The following is a 12644-nucleotide window of genomic DNA, read 5'->3' on the forward strand; positions in this document are numbered from 1 at the left end:
TGATCCCGGAAGCTTGGGATCCTTCGCGCGCCACGCGCGAGAGAGTCGGAATCCGCCTAGAGGAGGAATCCGGCGGCCGGGGCCCGGACTGCAGGAGCCGGGCTGCGGGAGCTGCGCTGGGGCGGCCCGAGGGCGCGGGAGCCTGGGGCGCGCGAGGGACTGGAGCCCGCGGCCGGCAGGTGGGGCGCGGGGCGGGGCTCCGCACCCTGGCCCCTCCTCGTTGGTCCGGGGCCGCCCAGCCCCGGCCCCTCTCCGGAGCCGGAGCGCGATTGGTGGCGGCGCCTGTCGCTCGGAGGGGGCCGGGCCGCGCTGCTCCGCTCCTCCGGTCGCTGCCACAGACACGGTTCTCCCGAGCGGCGAGCGGCGCGGGCTGGTGGCATCTCCCGGGCAGCGGGAGCTGGAGATGGGAAGCAGCACGGCCGCGGGCCCTGGAAGTGACAAAGTTTCTCAGCCCTGCAGGTCGCGTCGCGCCACTGTCGGCCACTTGTGACCGCCTAGGGGAAAGGTTCGGGGATTTTGAATTTGGAAAAAAAAAAAAGAAAAAGAAAAAAAAGAAGAAAAACCCCAATACCAAAAAATACAAACCCACCTCGTTTCCTTTAGAGCTCTTTCCCAGGGTGACTAGCGGCAGGGGCTGCAAACTTGGGCTCCGCGGCTCGCACTGCTTGCGGGGACCCGCCTCTGGAGAGCCTCAAGACTTAGGTGCTGGCGCACCCAGAGGCCCCAGGCGTGCCACGGGGTGTGAGCGCGGGGGAGTTTGGGGCGCGCAGCGAGGAGGGGCCCCTGGAGCTCTATATGGAGGAGGGATCCCAGAATGGTGTGTACCAGGAAGACCAAAACTTTGGTGTCCACTTGCGTGATCCTCAGCGGCATGACCAACATCATATGCCTGCTGTACGTGGGCTGGGTCACCAACTACATCGCCAGCGTCTATATGCGGGGGCAGGAGCCAGCGCCGGACAAGAAGCTGGAGGAAGATAAAGGGGACACCCTGAAGATCATCGAGCGGCTGGACCACTTGGAGAATGTCATCAAACAGCATATCCAAGGTACTGGCGCCCTGGGAAACTTGAGCCAAGCGTGAGACCGGGGAGTGCCCAGGGCTCTGCTTGTGGGATGCACTGGGGCCAGTGTGTACCAGGCCAGTACACACTGTACAAAGCTGCAGGGAGGGCTTTGGGGTGGCAGCTGCGTGGTTGGAGAGACTGCAAGGATTGCTGTCCTGGATCTTCTGCATTTGCCGCCCAGCGAGTCTTTCTGTGGCACATGTATGCACAGGTGTGTGTGTGTGTGTGTGTGTGTGTGCGCGCGCGCGCGCGTAGCTTACTGTCAGCGTGGGGACGCGCTGCGCACGTGTCCGAACGCGCGTGTGATTCCAGGCTGCTTCTTCCCGGGATCGCAGGATCACACAGTAGTCCAGGAGTGTGTCTGACTGTGGATGCTCTTGTATCCAAGAGAACACAAGGGCAAAAGAGCTCACTTGGCCACTTGTAAGGTACAGGAGAGATGCCATGTGACCCTAACTGTGGGCTTTAAGGAACAGCAAGCTTTAGGAGAAACACAGACTAGAAGGTTAGTCCAGGCGCCAGCCTCAGTGGTCCTGGGACTGCAGCGGGCATCTAAGTGGGAAACCATCCCTACTTGCAGGCCCTACCTGCAGGTCCAGGACCCTTCCCTGGGAGCGGGTGCCAAAGAAGCTAATCCACTGCATGGTGCTTCTGTTTAGGACGGAAAGCCAGTCTGTACAGCAGCTACACTCCAGGCTCAGGAAGCAGCCGTGGCAGAGTAGACAAACCCACAGGAGGTGGGTCTGAAATCCGAGGCTGCAGTGGGTGGGCGTCTCCGGACTGGGTCCAGAGGGACAGTGGGACATAGAGGACTCTCCTGAGGGGACCCGGGCAGTATGAGCGACAGAGGGAAGGGATGTAGCTCAGGGTGCCTAGAGGAAGCTGTGCTCACTCAGGCTAGCAATCTGGAGTCTCCCTGCCTGCTCCAAGTGTCCCCTGCTTTCCTTGGGGGGGGGGGGGGGGTCAGCAGCTAGTTGATCTGTAAAACCTGGCAGGTGCCTAGGTCCTTGGTAGACTTTGGCAGCATCTGAGCCACAGGCTACCTGCTCTGTTTACCGAGGGCCACTCTCTGATCTGGTGTACCCCCAACCTGGTCAGATCGGCCCCTCCCCTCCTGGGGAGGCTCCACAGGGTTCAGGTGAGGGCAGAAAGGTGACACCTGACTTTGAGGGCCCCTGGAAGAGGGGCCCGTGACAGCTCTTCACACCTGCCTCCGCCTCAACCCAGCCCTGAGCTGGACAGACCAAACTGTGCCATAGTGCCTGTTGCTGTGATTTCTTACTTGGTTTCTATCGATATTAGTCAGCCATAGAAATACAGCCTTGATATGTTTTGGGAGATGGACTCAAGGCTGTGCCTTGCTTGGGCGTTTCCAGTTTGCACAGAGATTTGGAGAGATTTTCATTCACATATTTGCTGTGTATATGTGTTCAAAATGTGTATATGTGTTTTTGTTCTTTTCTGTCTAGTCAGGGACTGCTTCAGGAATCATTTCATGGATTTCACAAACCCATGAGCTCAGCACTGAAAGGCCCCGTTCATGTTGAATGAGGACCATGTCACATGATTCACAAGGTTCCACGTAAAAACTATTGTGAAATTAAAAAAAAAAAAAAAACTTGTAATTTTCCTACCAGGAAACCTTAGAACTTCTGAATGTTTACCTGATAGACTGGGGGGAGATGGGCTCTTAAAAAAAGAAAGAAAAAAAAACACAGATGAAGAAAGCAGCCTCTCAGACTGTTAGTTCAGTTGTCCTTTGGACAGTAGGAAGTGAATACAAGATGAGGACAATAAGGCTTGCAGAAGGCAAGGCGACGAAGTAGCATTGTGGCGATGACAGCTCCCTCCAGAACAGTCCCTGTACTTTGACTTAGGGCTCAAAGGTAAGAGACCTGTAAAGCCTGTGAGTCAAGCCCTGCCCTTGAGGATGTGGCTTGTTTCCATAGATCTGCTGTCTACGTCTCTTGCATCTGAAGAGCCTTTTGAATAATCCACCATCACACTGTGGAGCTGAGGACGGTGCGGTTGACAACAAGAACAGCCAAGAACCGTGTGGCTTGGCGTAAGCTGACTTACCATTAGCACCCGTGAAGTTTGGTTGCATAAGCTCCACCTTACAGATGTGGAAACTGAGGTCTGGAGAGAGATTGTTTGACCCACTGGTCCAGGGTCACATTCTGTTATAGTGTGGTACAGAGATTTAAACCCAGATAGTTTCAGGGTCTCTGGTTTGTTTTGCTGTGAGACAAGGTCTTGCATGTAGCCACGGACAGTTGACTTTGAACTTGAGACCCTCACACCTCAGCTGGGATCACAGAGGGGTGCCACCACAGCCAGATTACTTTTAGTGTTATTTTGGCTCTTGGTTGTGTAGGCTAGGAAGGTGTCAGTCTGTGTTCTTAAGTGAATAAATATACTGTCTGCTAAGAGGACCAGAGGAAGAGGAAGAGTGCTGTCCTGGGATTGGTTGGCAGCTATGGGAATGGCTGTATCCTAGTGCAAGGTATTGGAGGATCCTGGAGGGACGGTGGAGTCAGTAGCGTTCCCATCTGGAGGTGCTTCCCATTGCAACACTAGGGCTGGTTCTGGAGGAAGACAGAGGAAGACAGAGGTCACATTCCCTTAAGGGATGTTTGATGAGTCTCTGGGCACTTCCTGGCAGGGGGAAGAGAGACAGTCTAGATGGATGAGTGACTGCCCTGCACCAATGCCCAGCACCCTAGTTAGTCAAGAGTGTGAGCATTGCCAGGTTCCAAAAGACAAGCTTCCCTCGGAGCGTCGCCCGGGCGCCTCTTCCCTCTGGAAGGAGATCTGTCCAGGAAGCTTCAAATGTCACCGGGTGTTCGGTAGGATGTGCCGAGGACTTGCAATTAGAAGAGGCTTTGGAGCGGTACTCTAGAGGTCTGTTCTAGTCATGACTGAAAAGTTGATTTTTCTCTCAGGGACTGCAGTGATATTTCATTTTAATTTGTTTTCTGATTGAATGATTTAATTAGATGGTGTGTGCAAATCTCTTGGGAATGTAAATTGTAGTTTTTGAACATTACTTTTCTTTTCTAAAACCAAGTAGACGTTAAATGATGGTGTGGTTAACTTCAGACTTTAAGCATCCTGATGAGGTGCACACACCACGTAGTTCTTAGTACTGCCTCCAACTCAGGGCCTTACACCTTGTTGAGGTGGTCAGGTGACAAATGGACTGTGAGAAGATGTCCAAGTGTGAGGGAACCTGGAAAGTGGAATTCCTCTTTCTCCTCCTCTTCCTCTTTGTCCTTTTCTTTCTGAGACAGCATATCATATATACAGTGTACCAGGCTAGCCCCAAATGTACTACCTAGCAAGGAGGACCTGCTCCTGCTTCCATCTCCCCACTTCTGGGATTACAGGCGTGTGCCACCTTACCCAGTTTGTGTGGTGCTGGGAACAAACCCAGGTTTGTCCAGAATGCTGCCAACTGAGCCCTCCTAGCCCTGTTTCATGTCTGATTTTATATGTCAAGTACAAACAAAAATGACTTTCTCCTTTTTTTTCTTTTTTGTTAGTATCTTTTTGAATCTGTTTAAGGGACAATTTAAGAATGTGTGGAACTCCTCAGGATCCATTCTATCCCAGGAACTATTTGTAACCATGAGCCTCCCTTTTGGCATTGCCCCCCTGAGCACACATGAAAGTGGTGTACTCAACAGTAAGTAATGTGGAGAGCTACAGAGGCTCTTCTGCTTCCTTCCTTGGCCCCTTTTAAGGAAGTTTTTCCCCGGTCTGTTTTCTACACAGTTTATGCTTCCAACCTTTATCTCTTGATGACCTGAGGTGCCTCGAGCTGCTGTCAGGAGCTGGGTGGATTTCCTGGGGGAAATGGTGAACAGGGACACTCCAAATCCACACTTGTTTCAGGACAATCGAATTCCTATTGTTGGCATGGCTGGAAACTTCAGGTGTGTCACTGAGCTCAGACATCGGAGGAAGAGGGAAGACTGTTACACACACAGTAAATGTTCTGACCACTCCTTAAATATTGATGCTGTCGGTGAAAATGCTCTCCTTGGAGTGAGTCTGCGACCAGATGCTCCTTGTCCTCTGTGCATAGACCATGACCACCCCGCTATCATTTCTTTCTGTCGGTAGAGTCAAACTTCGCCCACTTTCTTTAAAATCCACGAGGGACTGAAAGGTACTTGGAAACAATCTCAGTGTACTTGCCTGGAATTTTTGTGATTTTTGTCTAATTTTTTACTGACCTGTAAAGTGACTATTTAAGTGCCTGCCTGGTCTCAAGTCTTCCCAAAGCTCTGACATTATGTAGAGACGACCACTCTCTTCCTGTTAGCAGTCAGTCTTCATGGGTTTACATAGCATGTAATTAAATTAAGCAGCTGCAGCAACAAGTCCCAATGGTATAACCATGCTTGGGAACAGACCCCGTGCACAGGAGAAGAGCACACAACTCCACAGTGAGAGGAAGGTGAAGCTACCAGAGGGAAGCCCACACAGGCAGGAGCATCATGGGAATGTTTCACAGTGGAAATGGGATGCATGCAGATTCGCAGAGTTGAGTGGATGATTGCTTAAGAAAATGTCCTCAGATACTTTAAATGACTGGCTAGTACTCCGCCACCACTAGACCATTTTTCATCCGACTTTCCCTAGTGTTGGACATTTGTTAGACAATGAATGCACTTAGGAAAAAAATGAATGTCGCTGCCTAGTTTCTCCTCTGAGTTATTCTCAAAGATGTGATTGCAGAAGTAAGGTTACTAGCAACTCAAGAGCATGAACATTTTTTTTTAATAAAATATTGTTTTTCAAAAGCAAAGCCTTTCCACCCAGCCACTGACAATGCAGTATTGTGCCAGGGTCAAGGAGGGCTGGCATTTGGTGTTATCATTCAGCATTTTCTGGGCAAATGGAATGACTGTCAAGACAGTCGAGTCTTTTGATTTGTATTCCCTTGGTTATGGTAGAACTTAATACCCTTCCTGAACCCCTGAGTGTGTTTTCATCTTGTGGGAATTGTTTTTCTCTTGGCATCCTCAGTGTTGATGGTTTGTGTATTTTACATATTTTCATAGCTATCTTAATAAACTAATAAAAATAGACACAATGCCTTATATTATACATTTTGCACACATATTCAGTTATTTTGTGTTTGGTATATGTATTGTGCACGTGTGTGTGTAGACACGCTCACCTCTGCATGTGAGGGGAAGCTGGAGGTTGACGTGAAGAATCTTCCTTAATTGCCCACTACGTGTCTTGAAACAGGGCCTCTCACTGAACCCAGAGTTTGCTATTTTGCCTAGATGGGCTGGCCAGTGAGCTTCCAGCACTGGGGTTATATATGTGTGCCACCATGCTCAGCTTTTAGGTTACACTACCATGTGAACTCAGGTCTTCATTTTACCCAGCCTCTAACTTTTGTTTTAAATAGATAGCCTAGGTCAGAGGCTTTCCAACTGTGTCTCCAGGAATCCCAAACTTCAGCAGGTTCAATTTGGGGCCTTAGTAATAGTAACAAAGTGAAGTCTCATTGCTGGCCCCCAATACCCCCAGTATCTCCAGTTACCTCCAGTACCCCCAGTAATCCCCAATATTCCCACAACATATTTTTCTTCCAGTTTGTATGTAGTGTTTGGTAAATTACTTCAGCTCTTAAGAGGTTCCTCTCCTTAAAAAGAAGACTGGAAGCTACTCGGGAGAGAAGGGAAGGTCTGACAGCTGCATTTCTGTGAGGGATGATGGTAGCCTGAAGCATTCGACAGAATGAGCAAGTCCAGGGTGAAAGCATAAGCAAGTCCGGGGTGATACTGTCCTGTCTCACACTGGCTCTCTTCCCTTCAAAGGGCCACACTGAGCTGAGTTTCACTATGTGACTCATTTCTGAATCCACTATTTGACTCCTGGAGTCAGCCCCATCCCAGACACTGGAGGTGGTCGGGTCATCGAGTTCGCTCTGTTTCCTCAGGCTTATCAGGTGACGCCTGTGCATGTTGGTGTGTCTGGGATCCACAGCATCAGTTTGGTGGCAGGGGTCCCAGAGAACCAGGAGGTGTCCCAGGTGTGGATGTTCGTCTGCTCCCTGTAGCTTTCAGATGTCCCCCTCTGCCCCTTAACTGGCAGGGTTTGTTACCAGGAGTGCGTGACATCTGCTGAGCGCTAGGATCATTTGGGGGAAAGTTGTCATCTAAGCAATAAAGCTTTAATTTTTGGAACGAGCCGTGGTTTGAAAATTCTGTCAGCAACAGACAGTGGAGCCTTGAGGGTGTCAACAGCAGGACTCGGGGTTGAGCCTAACTGCTTTTGTTAATAGCCCGGGACCACATCTTTATGGAGCAGGACCTTGCCAAAGCACACAGCTTCTCCCTATGGTCAAGGACTCTCCTCTTCAGCCAGAAGTGTATAGGCTGCAAAATAAATGAACTCCACATTCTTCTCACTTGACATACATCGCTATTTGCCCTTGATAAGCAGTTTGGTGGTGAATCTCAAGGAGAATTTAGAATCAAAAGCAAGCCACAGTCCAGCTTGTGAGGGTGTTGAAGGTCAGTAACTGAGGTTAGCTCAGATTATTTTTTAGATATGTTTGCAAGCTTCTAAGCCGCACACATGGGTCGTACACCTCTGCTGCTGTTCTGTAGGATTCTGACCTCACTTGTCCGGGAAGCTGCAGGAGCTGTGATGTGGCTCTGGGCACTCGGGTCTCTTTGGGCTTCTTGGCCATTTTCTTTGCTTCAGTTTTATCCGGGAGTTTGGACAGGCCTACTTTCCTCTGGGCAAGCACACGGAAGGGGTGTCACTCGAAGGCTTTGGGGAGATACCCTACTGAGTATGAGGGATACATGGAGCCAGAGAGCAGCCAGGGGGCTCAGGGGAGAGACAGGGCCATGCATGAAGCTAGAGGGCCAGATTTCTGTGTGTGCCTCTAGCTATGAGCATGCACATGCTGCGGTGTGCACGTGGAGGTCAGAGAACAACTTACAGTGATTGGTTCTCCCCTTCCACCATGTGGGTCCTGGAAACCGAATTTAAGTCGTTAGATTTTTCAGCAAGTGCCTTTATCCAATGAACCATCTCGCTGGCCTAGATACCTATAAAAGTCAAAGATACTGACGCACAGAAGCAGTAGCAGAGCAGTGGGGCTGCAGGTGGCTGTCACAGTCCATGAATGGCAGGCCATCTTTCTCTGCTAGTCTCCAACTTGGCAGGAACTTGATTATCCCAAGTCACAAACAATGGTTGTCTTCTGAAACCCCACTTGGCCTTCGGGTCACATGCAGACCCATCTTGCAGTTCGAGGATGCACACAAGGATTCACCACATTCTTATTTCCTTGCACACATGTCTTCACACACACACACACACACACACACACACACACACTCCCCAAGGCAGTGCCAGGATTAGCTACGTCCTGACAGTGCACTCTCGGTCACCCACCCTTTCCTTTCCCACTCAGCAAAGCACATCAGTATGCTGGGAAGTGTGTTAACCTTGAAATCTCTTTAATTTGTGGAGTTAAAGTTAATCATTCCTAAGCTTTGCTACTTAAGTTATTGTTAATAGCAAATTACCTCACAACTGTCCCCAAGTCAGGTGTGTTATGAGCAGCAGCTGTTCTGGAACCTTCTCTGTGGGTCTGTGCACTCTTTTTGGACTCTGCTGAGTGCAGCCGACTGGAATAAGGGTGGAAGGACTCCTTGTTATGCAAATGTTAATGGTTTTGTGGTTTTCCTAGCTACACAGTTATGGCTAAAGATGTGGTGATAGCCAGAACACTGAGGTGTGTGTGCAGCCTGGAGAAAGGTTCTTTCATTTCCTGACGGTCAGCTTCAGTTTGGTGAATTTGGTTTGGGAAGATGAAGCTGTCCTTAATGGTGCAAGTGGAAACAACTAAATATCTAATTCCAGTGAGAGATTGAGAGCATTCCTGTATGAAGCCACAGCTGAAGTGGCACGGAGGCCAGCAGGCACAATTAACTGGGCCACGTTTTATTGCCCCTGTCCTTCAAATGCTCACACAAGGATGGTGCCGGGAAAGTCCAGAGAACTGGCCTGTGAACTGTAAGGACAACGGAAAACAATACCCAGAGCGGTCTGTACCAGCTCTCCCATGAATGGTTCCATTTAACCAGTGTCCCAAGTTCAAGTCTCAGATTGGCATGCCTCAACAAGGCTGTACCTTAAGCATCCTCCGTGCTTAGTTGGGTTTTGACACCAGACTTGTCCAAACATATCTGTCCTAGGAGAGTTCAAGTTAAAAGCCATGGTGATTCCACAGGTGTGGAAAGGCATTTTGGAGACCTTGGCCGAAATAGGACTTGAAGATTGCTGATAGTGTCTGGGAGTTTAGAACAGGACAAAAACCGTTTGGACCAATGAATAGAGAATGAGAAAGCTAAAAGAGAGTTTTGTGCACATGAGTGCATATGTATACATGAGTGCCCCTCTCTCTCTCTATGTATGTATGTAATGTATAGTGTGTGTGTGTCTCTGTGTGTGTATGTACATGCACATATGTATGCATGCATGCAAGCAGAGGCCAGAGGACCACCTCAGATGTAATGGCTCAGGTGCCTCAACCTTCTATTTTGAGACACAGTGTCTCTCTGGTCTACAGTCAGCAAGTAGGCTGTCTGACTCCAGGGAGCCTCTGCCTGCCTCCCCAGCACACAGATTACAAGTGTGCACCATCATGCCTGCCACTTTCACACAAGTTCTAGGACTGAACTCAGGTCCTGTGATTTCAAAGCAGGCTTTTTGCTAACTGAGCTGTCTCACCAGCCCTAAAGAGAGATTTGAAGTGACAAATGAGAAACTTTGATTTATGTTAATACCAACAAGCTTCTGTGAAATTGAAGACTGCCTGGGAAGAGAACACTGGGTCAGAGCCTGGGCAGGCACTGTCTGTGTGGGATCACTGTATTATTGTCCTTATTTAAATGGATATTAATTCTGGGGGAGGGGAGTCTGGTTCCTTTGATCTCAACAAACAGTGAGATGTGGTTTCAGAGGTGAGAAAGAGGCCCTGGTTTGGGAAGGATTTGAGTGTCCCCAAATGTTTGTGCCCTGGCATCTTGGTGCCAGTGTGGTGGGTTGGAAGGGTTAGCTGTTAGAAAGTTGGAGCCTAGTGGGAAAGGTGATACCATCACCTTGGGAAGAGAGTCATGTAGTTCTCTCAGAACCCAGCTGGTTTCCAAAACACATACTTACAAATAGGAGTGAGCCTTTCTTGCTTTCTTCCTCACTGTTAAGACTGCTCTCTCTCTCCAACAGTGCTCCCACCATTGATGCTTTTAGCTATTTTGTATGGTAGCTCAAAGTCCCCAGAGGCTGAACCTATGAGACCCATCTTTGGACTTTCAGAACCAAACTTTTTTTTTCTTATATATTACCCAGCTTCAAATAGTTTGTGGTAGCAATTAAAAGTAGCTTACTAGAGATGAATAGTCCAAGATTGGTAGATTGTAGAGCCAAGAAGACTGGCTGTCCCCAGGTTTATGGTTTTAGAGAATAAGAAGGACATTTCGAAAACAGGAAGAAGAGATCATTCTAGCAGAGACTATGAGAGTAAGCTCAGAGGCCTTTGGTCAAGTAAGAGATGGACAAGAGTTTGCAGACAGGTGGCTTGATTTATCCTTGTGTCAAATCCTGAGGTAAGTGGGGTGGAGTACAGGGAGAGGCCTTACAAGTGTGCGTGAAGAGTCCCCTATCTGTGGGGCTCTCAGAGAATTTGTCCTTGTAGGAAAAGCAATGTACCATTAGCCAGTAGACCCATGCAAGTCCCACCCATGAGCTTCTGCCCCCTATGGTGTGCCAGACAAGGAGCTTGCTGAGTGCTTTCTTGAATATTGACACAGTCCTGTTTTCTAGGGTGACTTCCTGAGTCCAAGCAACCCCACCCCCATCCCCAGGTGGCTGCCTGGCCACAGTGAGGTGTTCCTAACACCAGGGCAAAAACAGCCTTTCTGATGACTCCTGCTCTTGAATGCTGATGTTTTCTGAGATTTATAGGAAGACATTGGGGGTCCTAGAAGCCCCTCATCCCATCTTCCCTGCCCACACGGCCCACCTCCTCCTCCTTGGTTTTTCTTTTTGCCTTGGCACTCTGTTTTTAGCTGTCTGTGCCTCTCAGGATTTGGAAAGGAAGAGACAGTTGTGGCAGAGGAAAGCCTTAATAAAGTGGTTTGGGCACAAAACACCAGCAGCTGTTTATTTGCCCCAAACAGTAGGAGTCTGCATTAATAACTCTATGGGTTAAGTACCGGGAAGTTAACGCAAGCAAAATCTCACTGTGGACCCGCAGACGTGACTCCATTCCTTTACTGAACTGATTTCTCCGGTTTGCTTGATGACATTTTCTGTTATCCACATGAAGATTCCTTTTGATCTTCTGTTACAGATCTATTCAGCTGGTCTGTGGTTGGCGTTCCGAGGTCGAGGAGTTGTCTGGTGTCTCTTTATTGCAGCTCAAATACTCAGTGTTTATGTGGTTCCTACCTCAAAGGATTTGAGCTGCCGTTCAGGCTTTGGCTAACTAACCATTGCATTTCTCTGATGGGGAAGACAGAGCCAGGAAGGGGAGGAGGGGCCGAAGGCTGCTTCAGACTTGCCTGCCTGTCCCTGGGCTCAAAGGAGTGTCTTTCAATATTCCGGTGTCTTCAGTCTCCAAGTTTCATTTTAATGATAAGCTGGACCCAGTTTGACTTACTTTAGTTTCTAAGAGAGGATGTGGAGAAACTGGGGAGATGGCCCAGTGGCCAAAGTGCTTGCCTTGCAAGCATGAGGACACAAGTTCAATACTCAGAACCCCTGGGAAGAGCCAGGTGTGGTGTGTGCTTCTCATCCAAGAGCTGGGTGGAGGTCATTGGGTCCCTGGGCTTCACTGGTCAGTCAGTGTCGCCTGCTTGGTGAGTTCCAGGCCAGTGAAAGACTCTGTCTCACAAAGAAAAAGAAAGGTAGACAGTACCTGGGGAGGGAATGACACCTAAGGTCACTGACCTGCACACATGTACACAATTATTTACAGGAGTCAGAACTTCCACCTGTACAACTGGGTCACACCCTTGTCTCAGTAAAATCCAGGAATTCAGACTAGAAGAGAAACTCAATGGAAAGTAGAGAGAAGAGACTTTGGCCAGTGACTCAAAAATTGGAGGGGAGCCAGTGGAGGAGGGCAATAAAAACAGGTCTAGGCTCATCCGGAGAATCATGGGAGAGAAGGGACTTGAGGGTCTGTGAGCATCTGCTATGCATCAAATGTGTACTGCCTGTTACTTTCTTTGAATCTCTAAGGAAGCCTGTGGGGTCATTGAACCATTTTACAGACCAGAAAGTCAAGGCTCAATGGAGGTATTTAATTTTTCCAAGGGCGATCAACTGTATTCAAAGTGAGACCCCCTGACTCCATTAAGCTCTACGGCAAAGGGTCAGGCCTTTCTTGTTCTCTGCTCCAAGGATGCTAATGAAAAGATAAGAGGATCATGGCTTTCTCTGGGCTGAAGGGCTGCACCTGACTTGGCAGAAGAGGAAGGGAGTCCTTGTGACTGTGGAGGCTCTGAGCTGGATGCTGAGTGACCC

At 49.1% G+C, this 12644-nt stretch overlaps 1 protein-coding gene across 2 annotated transcripts in view; it reads left to right on the forward strand.

Annotated features, from left to right (window-relative positions):
• Positions 1-331: 331 nt before the first annotated feature.
• Galnt18 (polypeptide N-acetylgalactosaminyltransferase 18) overlaps positions 332-12644 on the forward strand; it is a 297912-nt gene continuing 285599 nt past the window's right edge. The window contains exon 1 of one of the 2 annotated variants that reach the window (XM_060367028.1): positions 332-1049. In XM_060367028.1, coding sequence (XP_060223011.1) covers positions 815-1049 — 235 coding nt within the window. In that variant the 5' untranslated portion in view covers positions 332-814. The remainder of the gene's footprint in view (positions 1050-12644) is intronic. The other variant, XM_021627896.2, reaches the window with a different exon arrangement.

This window comes from Meriones unguiculatus, chromosome 14 (assembly GCF_030254825.1).
Source record: "Meriones unguiculatus strain TT.TT164.6M chromosome 14, Bangor_MerUng_6.1, whole genome shotgun sequence".
Lineage (NCBI taxonomy): Eukaryota > Metazoa > Chordata > Mammalia > Rodentia > Muridae > Meriones > Meriones unguiculatus.